The sequence below is a fragment of the Myxine glutinosa genome, chromosome 1, assembly GCF_964187855.1.
Source record: "Myxine glutinosa chromosome 1, kmMyxGlut1.1, whole genome shotgun sequence".
NCBI lineage: Eukaryota > Metazoa > Chordata > Myxini > Myxiniformes > Myxinidae > Myxine > Myxine glutinosa.
In genome coordinates, this window is record NC_136261.1 from 187684456 (window position 1) to 187696542 (window position 12087).

The 12087-nt window shown below is 40.4% G+C and overlaps 1 protein-coding gene across 4 annotated transcripts in view; it reads right to left on the bottom strand.

Moving 5' to 3' along the window:
- The window catches only part of SPTBN5 (spectrin beta, non-erythrocytic 5), a 305552-nt gene that overhangs the window by 59930 nt on the left and 233535 nt on the right, over window positions 1-12087 (bottom strand). For all 4 annotated transcript variants that reach the window (XM_078781338.1, XM_078781331.1, XM_078781325.1 and 1 more), the window contains 4 exons: window positions 9692-9847; window positions 9372-9589; window positions 3000-3189; window positions 2645-2821 (listed from right to left, as the gene is read on the bottom strand). In XM_078781338.1, coding sequence (XP_078637464.1) covers window positions 2645-2821; window positions 3000-3189; window positions 9372-9589; window positions 9692-9847 — 741 coding nt within the window. The remainder of the gene's footprint in view (window positions 1-2644; window positions 2822-2999; window positions 3190-9371; window positions 9590-9691; window positions 9848-12087) is intronic.

Genomic DNA, 12087 nt, shown 5'->3' on the forward strand with positions numbered 1-12087 from the left:
GTAGCCAAGCATGGACAATCTTAAGGCTACAAGTCCAAATACCATCTCCAGAGACCTTGATGTTCCTGTGTCCACCAAAATTAGGAGTTTAAGGCACATGGCACTGTAGCCAACCTCCCTGGATGTGGCCACAAGAGAAAGCTTGATCGAAGATTGCAGCGAATGAATGTTTGAATGGTGGAGAAAGCACCTCAATCAACTGCCAAACAGATTCAAGCTGACCTCCAGACACAAGGTATGACAGTTTCAACTTGCACCATCCGTCGTCAACTCAATGAAAGGGGGTTCTATGGCAGGCGACCCCACTGCTGAGAGAGAGACAAAAGAAAGCCTGATTGGAGTGTACCAAAACACACCTAAACAAGCTAATATCCTTCTGGGAGAATGTCTTGTGGACAGATGAGACCAAATTAGAACTTTTTGGTAAAGCACATCATCTCTATGTTTACAGAAAATAAAGTGAAACCTTCAAAGAAAAGAACACCTTCACTACAGTCAAACATGGAGGAGGTTCAGTGATGTTTTGGGGTTGCTGTGCTGCCTCTGGCACTGGGTGCCTTGAATGTGTGCACGGCATCATGAAATCAGGAGATTACCAAGGCATTTTGGAGCGCAATGTTCAACCTAGTGTCAGAAAGCTGGGTCTCCGTCAAAGGTCATGGGTCTTGCAGCAGGACATTGACCCCAAACACACTTCAAAAAGCATCCAGGAATTGTTTAAGACAAAACTCTGGACTGTTCTGAAGTGGCCAACAATGAGTCCAGATCTAAATCCCATTGAACACCTGTGGGGAGATCTGAAAACAGCAGTTGGGAGAAGGCACCCGTCAAATCTGGGAGAACTGGAGCAGTTTGCACAAGAAGAGTGGGCCAAACTGCCAGTAGAGAGGTGTAGGAAGCTGTATGTAGGAAGTGGCAAAGAAATTGAAGAATGAGAACTGACATGAATCCTGGGCATCACACAGAAAGCAACGTCCAGTTGACTGTTTCAGCTCTCAGATTTTATTCACCAAGGTCCAAGGGAACTTTCGCTGCGTCAAATTGTGTGAAGGAAACCGAGTCGCTCACCCTGCACAGCAGTTTTGCTTGATCCCCCAATTTTACCATGAACCACTCAACCTCTCAAAAGTAAACCTATTTATTACAAACTACATGTCACAAGTTTACAAACATTCCTGACATGGCTGGTTCAATGGTTTACCTATTATTTATGAAATTGTCCATTAACAATGTATTTATACTCTATCAAAGTACACTACCTAAATATGTTAAACCTTAGATTCTTACATTCCTTCTTGCTCATAGTGAAACTCTTAAACATTCACCCAAACAATAAATATGTAAAACCTTTCCTTGTTGGCTTTTTTGTCCTTGCCACAGATTCTGCTGATATCTCTGCATCATGGGTGCAGGAATAATCTCTATCAGTGAGGGTGAGAAACCAGGACCATGTGAGGGAACATGCCCTGTAACATGTCTGATTGGATACGCTCCAGCCTTTGGGAGGCCGGGTGGTTGCCAGCAATTGCGTTTATGCTGGAATCTCACACCGGGTGCAGTTGAATTGATGTCTTAGGATGTGATGTGTAGGATGTGTCTTGCCTCCAAGGTCCAGACAGGATGAAAATAGAGATAAGAATTCCACACAATCTCCAATACGATGTATCAAAATGTTGGCTACCAGGAAACAACTGGCGCAGCATGCGGAAGTACAGATTTGTTGTGAGTAGTCGCAGCATGGCGGAAAGGCTGCTCGCAGTGCTCATTCAAGCCTGCATTTCATCCCAGTGCCACTCACTCATGCCCCTTGCTTAAGGTGACTGCTGTGGTTTCCTTGCATTGGCCTCAGTGTCCGGCAATACCTTTTGCCACAGTCTCTTTCATATTTTGTTTCTCTCTCCTCAATCTTTGCATGCTCAGATCCAGCTTGATCTCATCTTAATATGTCTGTCCATGCTTCAACACTGACTTTTATATCAGATTAATTTCTCTTGTCAGCTTTAAATCAGTAGACATTCCATAGTCTGGCTCTATTGTTCTCATTTGCAGTTTTTTACCAGCTTATTGTCAAGATATTACCCCAGATTGTGCTGACGGACCCATGCCTGGACATTCTTTGTTGGGTGACGAAATCAGATACACTGCCTACCTGCTCTCTCAGCTGCATGCGCATTATCCCCAGATTTAAGAAGCGTAACCAGTCCTAACAATACAAGTGTTTGTCAATGCACTTCGAATTTTTAACAATCCCAATATCTGTAGAGTTTTACTAATAGCAATGATCGTAACAACAAAACTACAGTACCTCATTGATATTCTTTATCATTATCATAGATCATCTTCCGTCTTACTGGTTGCAGCAATGTACGGCACACAAAGTCACATGGAGAGGATAACATCATTTCAAAAATGACACAAACTAGCCAAAATACTCGTAATTAATGTAAAACAATTATAAGTTTTATTTCCCAATGACATTTCCATATTTAATCCTGGAAAGTCCCCACACAAAAAAGAGATTTCTAAGGAATCATTTTCTCTATAATTCCAAATTCTGCAAGTGAGATTATAAAACGTATCACTCAAAAATGCTACACCCTCTATCTCCTAACAGCCCAAATGCATTAAGATGTATGCAAGTTACTCCATAGTTGTCCTGGGTCAGTAGGCCTTCTCGGGCTTCCATCCAGGCCTCAACCAGTTCCAGGGCACGCTGCGTCTGTAGTTTGGCTGCTACATCACCCAATCTCTCCCTGCTCTTTTCCCAGCGTTCAGCCACATTCTTCAGCATGCTTTCCACATCCAAACACTCGCAGGACATCTGCAGAGCATATGGCGCACTCACTCAAATACAGGTGTGCCAACAAGCTCTTGTTTAATATTTTGCATTAATGGTACTTTACATTTTTTTTCTTCTTATAATGTCCTCTTATGATTTTCCCACTGTATAATGAGCTTTAGACCTCTATTCTCCTTACTGTCCCACTGTTTGCTTTTACCTCTTCAGCATGTGGGTGCCCACTCTTTACGTGTCGTTTGGCGGCCTCGTGAAGTGTGTGCAGTCTTTCTAGACGCCTCTCCAGCTCTGGACGCATCACTTCATGTCTACGCCTCGCCAGCTCGGCAGCGTGCATGTCCTTGGGGTGCTCCTCACCTCGAATCACCCCATCCACTCGGCTACACCAGGCTCTGCAAAAAGAATACAAACTTACTCATAACTTTGCAATATAACATCCTTTCCTTTATTTTGGGTGGCTGGGATAACCTGCTTCTCCTCCTTCTTCTTCTTCTTTAAAATATATTGTCCAAGGCTCATTGAGATACTTCTGACATTTATAAAATGCAGGGCAAGATAACATGAGTATACTATTATACAAGTTGTAAGGATATATTAACAAACAAATGAAAAATCACTCATAGAGAGACACTTGGCAAAAGAGAACAAAGTACAATGGCACTCGGTAGAGCATCCTTTTGACCTCAAAAATAATTGGGGGTTGAATTCTCTGACCTGATATGCAAATCGTCTTCAAATTTTAAGTTATTGGATGAAAATTGACAATTTTAGAAATTTGGCCTATGTTGCCTTTTGGCCTATGTTAACCTAAAATATAATTTGTGGTTGAATTCAGTTCGCTGATATGAAAATCATATTTAAATTTCAAGTCAATCAGATGAAAATTGAGGATTTTGGCAATTTGAAAAGGTTATTGACCTTTGGCCTATGTTGGCCTTTTGGCCTAAGGTGGTCTCAAAAATAAATGGTGGTTGACTACATTCAGCTGATATGCAAATCCGATTCAAATTTCAAGTAAATCGGATGAAAATTGAGGATTTTAGAAATTTGAAAAGGTTATTGACCTTTGGCCTATGTTGATCTTATGACTTACGTTGATCTCAAAAATAGTTGATGGTTGAATTGAGTTCGCCGATATGAAAACCCTATTCAAATTTGAAGTGAATCGGATGAAAGATGAGGATTTTATAGATTCGAAAAAAGTGGTTGACCATTGACCTTTTGACCTCAAAAATAAATAGTATTCTGTCGGACCAGCAACTCAACCGTTTGGTGAAGTTTTGTGAAGATCAGTTTAAAATTGTGACCTGGAGTATAAGTGAGCGGACAGACAAACACACAAACACAAACCAAAGTGATCAACATACTTGTGATTTTTATTTTTTTCCAAGTAATAACAAATCAACACAGTATAGCTACAGAGGATTCCTAGTGTCATTGCAAGTAACAGGATATGAATGAGAAACAGCTGGTAAAGTCATATTCTATGAAGAAACACCCCATTTCACATATGCACAACTTTGTTAAAGGAAATGTATCAATTTCACCATTAGTTGCAGCATCATTTTCATTGATAATCGTTTTCTTTATATTGCTCATGAAAAATGACGTCATTGATGTCTTAACCATCATCGGTTCGCCTGATCCCAACCACACTTCAATGACTGTACCCGAGACCGGACTGCTGGGTTTGTCTTTGCAAGGTAAGTAACTGCACGAGTGCACGTGAAAATAAATGATCATGTAAACTTTGTGACATAATAATACAAAGACTAACAACCTCTCTCTGATACCATAAATAAATTGCTTGGGCAACGTAGACTCAGGATATGAGGTTATAAGAGTGGTCGCCATGTTGGAAATGAGACGAGGCAAGGTGTTATTGCACAGACTTTGCGCACTGCACAGTCATTGGTCAGCAGATTGTAGGCCAGATACATGCAGGTAGGTCATGCAGCTAAAATACCTTGAAATGGGCAGCCAAAAGAGACCAAAACCAGATGGGACAGGAGACGCCAATTCAGCGATGGGAATATGCACTTGAAATGCGACTCATGCAACGATGATGTATAGATCTACCAAATAGGAATATTTTAAGAAGTCATAGTTTACATGCACGGTAGGTCTATGTTACACTTCCATAAATGATTAGCATCTTCAGGCTCGACTCCAATGGACGAGTGACAATCTGGGGTGAACAGCAGCAGGACACAAGGAAATACAAGGAAGTTCAACACAGGAGTATTTGTGCCAATATCCATGTACCACTCCTTCCGCATTGCCTCGAGGTACCCACCAAATCCCAGTTAGAATCCATCTACCATTTCTGCTGCCACTACCTATCCAATGACACCATTCCATGCATCAATTACTTTCTGAATGAAGGACCGTTACTGATATCGTAATGTCATCTCATGGCTCCTCTACTTCACTCTCAACCTTTGACCCCCGGTCCTATCACTGTCCATTCTGCTGCAAACCATTTCCATACTTATTCTATCTCTACCCTTAATTATTTTAAATATATTTATCTGATCCCTTTGTAATCCCCTCCTATGTAGTTAATAAAGTCTCGTCTCCTTCAGTCGCTCTTCATAGCTGAGTCTGGTTAGCCTCATAATCAATCTAGTTGCTCCACACTGAACCCTCTCTACTGCAACTATGTCCTTCCTCTGATGTGGCCACCAAAATTGAATACAATATTCTAGATGATGCCTCACTAAATTCCTGTACAGCGTTAACATGACCTTTTTTGATTTATAAGTTATTCAATATGAATACAATGTAAAACCCCATTAACTATACCTATACGTGCCTGGCATTGAGCTGCCTACCGACCCCCTGCATTACCACCACCAGAGCCTTCTCTTGTATCACATGCTCCAAAGCAGTCCCTTACAACTTACATTATGTAGTCTCTGTATCATCATTATCCATACCCATCCCTAGGACCTGACATCTCCTTATGTTAAAACTGCATCTGCCAATCTTTTGTCCAATCTATGAAAATATCAAAACTTTTCTGAATCTGATCACCCCCTCCACTCCCCCTTTCCCCTGCCTCCCCTCCATGCTGCCTGCCTTACCTCCAAGCATATAGTGACATTGGCATATTTGGCAAGCTTATTAGTCTCAGCCACAATGTCCAAATCATTGATGTAAATAATGAATAAATAACAGTTCCAGAACTAATCCCTGAAGTATCCCACTACTCACAGCCTCCCACCAAGACTTGTGTATGTGTGTGTCCCATTCACAGCCACCTTTTGCTTGTTATCATTAAGCCAGTTTCCAATCCAGTTAGTTTACAATCTTGCTGCTTGACACCTCAGGTGTTTACTCAGCAAATACCTTAGCCAACAGCCTTCTATGTGGCACCTTGACAAATGTTTCTTGAAAGTCTAGAATCTAGATGTACTACATTCATTGTACTTCCCTGATCCACCCAGTCAGAAAATGCCTCATATAATTCCAATGAATATGTGACTTTCGAAATGATGTAATCCGCCCCAGATTGCTCGGCGCACATGCACAGAAATCCATAGTAACAAAGTCCATCGTGGTAACCTGGACGTGTATCAAATGTGCCAGATAAGGATAGTAGCATGATACGACTCACCAAGCTTTCAAAGAAGCCAAAAATAGTTGAAAAAGTACTTGCGGGGAAGGGGTGTGCTTCTGTATAACAAACGTTTTGGAGAACTTTCTGATAAACTCATCCAAAAGGTTGATATCTTGCTACAAAAACTGCAAAAAGTACTGCAAAATCTCTCAACCATGTGGGCCTATGAAGGGCCCGAAGGATCGTAGACGGGTGTTTTCGACACAAACCTTTGTGGCTTGTGCGTCTTAACACTGGTGAGGTCATATATGTGGCTTGTCGATGAACAGGGTAAATTTAAAATGATGATATTTACGATTAATCATGTTTTGAAGAGGGGGTTGGAGTGGGAACTGTATGGGCTATGAGCGCCGTTTTATATATAGAATATTGTATTTAAATTCGATATATATATATATATATATATATATATATATATATATACACGTGTGTGTGTGTGTGTGCGTGTTATAATCACGGCCATCGCGAGCTAATTGTATCAACATGAAAATATTTGAACCGGAAACCTCTCATCCACAGATAATTATCACATATCGTAAATGTCCGTGAGTCTGATTTGCATTCATGAACAGAACAATTACAGTTAAGCAATTTGAAATTGCCTGTCTTTTCATACAACAACCACGGTCCCCGAAAAGGCCAACCCCTGCTTTGCGGGGAAAAATGGCCTCTAAACGGTGGTTTTTATATATATATTTGTGCAGCGTCTGTCCTGTCCTGTGTTGTCACTGAACTACTTTCTCAAACTTTTGTGAAATCGTACCAAACTTCTGGTATGCACATATCTCTCCCGTCGGTATGTCCTAAGGGTATTTCTTTTGAAAAAATTTCCAATTATTATTATTAATTTTTTGGGGGAATTTTTTTGGGAAAAACATTATTTTTTCAACTTCAATTGTTTATAAAATCAGTTAAAATAAGCCCGTTCCTCAGTATCGACGCTTAGTGAGGCGAGCGCAGCGAGCCGAGCCAAGCTAGTATATATATACACACATACATATATACACACACACACACACACACACACACACACACACACACACACACACACACACACACAATATCCTGTTTGGCTCTGGGGTTACAAGAGAAATTATACAAGAATTTTGCATCTATTGGTGAAAGAAGATGTGTGTGTGTGTGTGTGTGTGTGTGTGTGTGTGTGTGTGTGTGTGTGTGTGTGTGTGTGTGTGTGTTATAATCACGGCCATCGCGAGCTAATTGTATCAACATGAAAATATTTGAACCGGAAACCTCTCATCCACAGATAATTATCACATATCGTAAATGTCCGTCAGTCTGATTTGCATTCATAAACAGAACAATTACAGTTAAGCAATTTGAAATTGCCTGTCTTTCATACAAATACTGAAAATTATGTTTAAATGATTATTTGAATCACAGATTTTCACACTAGCAATGGCAGGTTAAAATAAAGTACCCGTCAAGCAGAAAACGGAGTCAGTGTAAACACACACAAAGGCAAAGGGTCTCAATTTGCATTCATACGTCATTTTGAAAGTCATGTATTTGTTGCCGGCTTGCCAGAAGCAACCTGTATGGAGAGATCAGTCAGGTTTGAGCGAAGGCCCCGGATGTTTGAGGTCCATACCGTTAAGGAAGAGGGAGGGGGAGCATCGGGTACAGCACAGGAGAGGGGAGGGGAAGGGTAAGATGAGGGGTGAGAGGGGGAGGTAGGGAGAGCTGTTGGTAGTGTGTCAGAAATTGCAGAAGAGCTACGAGAAAGGGAAGGATGAGGAGGACAAGAGGTTTGATTGTGATGGGATGAGGCACAGTGAGTTGTTTGAGGGGGGCAGAGCAAGGTAGAAGGTTGGAGGAGGTGGAGGTATGAGATAGAAGGGAGATGAAGTGGGGAGGAGGTGGCTTTGAGGACGGGGGAGGGGGGAGAATGGGAGAAAGATGGTGGGGGGGAGGGGGGAGATTTGAAGGGGAGGGGTGAGGGGGGAGATTTGAAGGGGGGGGCAAGGGGGGAGAATTGAAAGGAAGGGGTGAGGGGGGAGTTTTGGAGGAGAGGGGTGAGAGGGGACTTTAGGAGGGGAGGTGTGAGGGGGGAGTTTAGAAAGTGGATGATTAATGACAAACGAACATTTATTATTATTAATTAGAACATTTATTACAAACGAACAAAGAATAATTTCCCTGAATATGGGACAATAAATATTTATTATTAGTATTATTACAAACTGGGTTTCTTGTGATTTTCAAGTCAGAGATCAGTTTGAAAACGATAGAGGATGGATGGAATGAAGGTGAGTTTAGAGAATGTAGGGAGGAAGCACTAAGTGATTGAATTTTTTTTTGAAGTGGAATGTATTGAAGAGGAAATTGAAAAAAGCCTTTTAAATCGGAAGAAAACAGCATGTTGTAATAAACCACTGAATAAAACACTTCAGGGGAAATTTGCAACATATTTAAATAATATTTAAACAAAACCATGAAAAAACAATCTGGGAAAAGTCCCTGAAGTGAGCACGTGGATTTGAGAAAGAAGGAGAAAGGGTTGAATGAGTGTGGTGGAAACTATAGTTGGAAAGGAGAGTATCAGCTGGAGAGGTGTAAGAAAAAGGAGATAAATGGGGCGGGGCGAGACAACAAGCACGTGTCCGCGAGGAGAGAAGGAAATAATACAGGAATTTTTATTTTTTTTGTATTTAAAACTTTAGACAAAGGGTAAGATGTTCGGGGGAGGTAGGGATTGGGGGGAAGAACATCAAAGAAACAAGCGATACAGTGAAGGAAAGAACTTATATTCACAAAATACCGACAGGGGGAAGGAGCCTTGAGGGATAATGAGCATGTAGTCAATTTGGCAAATACTGAGTCCATATTTTCATTTGAGCTGAAAACACATGTTCATCAAAGTGTAATTGACTGTTAAGCAGCAATTGATAAAAGTGATTTTGCACAAATGTGCCTAAGTTTTTCACTCACTCCAATTCATGAAGTTCTGCCATGAACTGAAGAAACTCCTCATTGTGACGCAAGTTTGTTGCACTTTCCTCTGCCATACGCTGTATCTTCTCCCATTCCTGATTCACGATATAAAGTTGCTCTTGTAATGGTTCAGAGGCTTTTGGGTGGGCCTGAGATAACCTCGTCACCTCTCTGGCTAAACGCTTGACTTTTTCTCCAGTCACTTCCAGGTCACGCTGAGAAAGAACGAGGCACGGGCATTCAGTTGTGTTTGAGTGCCATCATCATAAGATTCAAACAAGCAAATGTGGGTCTAATGCATCTGTGTGCCACGGTACCTGTGAGTTGGCATGTCGACGCCAAGCGAGTAAGATACCATTGAGGTCTGGTGGTGCTTCCCCTCCACTCATGGATACTTGGTGCTGGTGCAATACATCTGTCAGCTCTTCAGCCTGTTGGCAAAATGAATGCACCTCCCGAGCCACCCGCAGGTTCTACAAAAATGCATACATGGCAGGGCAGGAAAATGAACATTACAATCACACTGTGCAATAATTTCAAATGACGACCTACATAATAGATTAACACAAAAAGACATTTGAGGTTGCAAAGGATAAAAGACACATAATATAGTTGGCAGCCAATCTTAAGAAAACGGTTTTCTTCGAAATCTATCAACTTCCAGATGTCAAAAAAAGGGTTAATTTTGATTGACCCGTAGCAGCCATTTTATTTTACAGATATACGTCTCCTTTTCAAACTTGAAACATGCTGGTCCACTGAAGATGTATGTGAAGTTTTCTATTGATCTGTTCAATGGTTCTGTAGAAGAATAAGGAAGAATTTTTTTACTGAAATAATCTTCGGGAAAGATATAATATGAGAAATAAATAATCTTTCTCATATTTTGTCCAAATAAATAATGTAGAAATTTTTTACGGAAAAAATAAATAAGGTAGAAATAATCTGAAAGTGTTTTTTTGTTTTGATATTTTTTTGTGTACAAGATCGAGGCTCGTGTAAGAGCTAACATTAATCACATAAAAACAAACTGACACATAAAACATATGATAAAGGGAGCGGGAGACAAGATGGGGGGAAGAGAGGGAAGCACACAAGTACAACAGTAGTGAACAGGCACATCAGGAGATCTGTAGGAGGGAGAGGGCTTGGGGAGAGGGGCATGGGAAGGGGTGGGTGGGAGAGGTAGAAAACACATGGACACTGCAACGACTTCCAGGAAATGAGTCGGTATTTCAAAAAGGTGTATCTGGGGTGAATTAACGGGGGTAGAAAAGATCAGGATAAGAGATGGTGGTGAACAGCTGTTTTAAAGACCTGGAGGGAGGAGTGGGATTGAAGAGAGTGAGGGAGTTTGTTCCAGAGGTGGGAGAAAAGAGGAATGAAGGAGTGAAGGTGAGCAGAGCATCTTGATTTGGGCAGTTTAACTATCAGAGGGTTGCTGGCAAATCTTGTGCGACCTGCAGGAATATTTGGGGGACAGAGCACAGAGAGAGCTGGGGGAGCAAGGCCGGAGAGGAGAGGCCAACTTATTAAATTCTTCGTTCATGTTTTTTTCACTGATCTCCATACTAACTGGATAGGAAGGGAAGCTCATTTTTTAAAGCCATTTGTCCGCCATCTTTGCTCCCCCACGATTCCCCAAAACGAATGTCATTTACCGATGTAATGTGATTCCTCTTCTTCATTCAAATCGACCGCTGCGGTTTTTATAACCGTAAGTAGCATACGATGGCATTTCATCAATCCTGGAATAATGCTTTTTCAACCCTGGAACGGATTAAAATCATTTCGGAATGGAATAAAATAAAGTGGGAAGGTGGAATTTTCGTAGGAAATATGCTGATAAATAAATATTAAATTCTTTAAATTCCCTCTAATTAAATATTAAATATTAAATAAATTAAATATTCTAATAATAAATTATAATATTAAATATTAAATATAATTAAATAATTTAATTAAATATTAAATAATATTAATATTAATAGTAAATATTAATAGTAATTAAATATTCATTAAAAATTTAAAGAATAGGAAAATAGGACTGCGTTTACTTTTTCATGGCTGATAATATAACATGGATCTGCAAAATAAATTGGTATGTGAATACTTGTATACCATATTTGTGGTCAAGTGTTGGTTTTGTTTTGTTTTGTTTTTTCATTCCACATGGCACAATATTCTTACTGAAGTGAGTACCATTGAAAATAAATTGCATCCATTTATCAAAGAATCAGAATCAGAAGAGTATAGTGAAAACAAACTTCTGAGTTATACTTCTGGGCAGAGAAACATGATGGTCATAGTAAATATTTTTGTTATTCTCCTCCAAGACATGTCAGGATATTGCCAAATTATGATAAATTATAATTACAGAATATAAAATAGCAACATGTGTACACTGTATCATGTGTGTTCTATAATCTCACTGGCGCTTGAACAAAATCAGTTTGGACATCTGCTTCCTGACTTTCTCTCCGGTGATGGCTTCCGTCTCCTTTTTCCCAAGATGAAAGAGTTTGATTCGACAATAACAAGGAGCTGCTATCTTCACGAGGTTGTGAATATGATTATCTTCCACTGCAGTTTCAAACTGGTGTGAGTGCAGTTCAGGAAATAAGTCCATATGAACAGTATTGCCCATAACAGCCATGGATACTGCAGCTGAAATTCCGGATCCTTGAGGAAGATTCCCATTTGTCATCTTCAG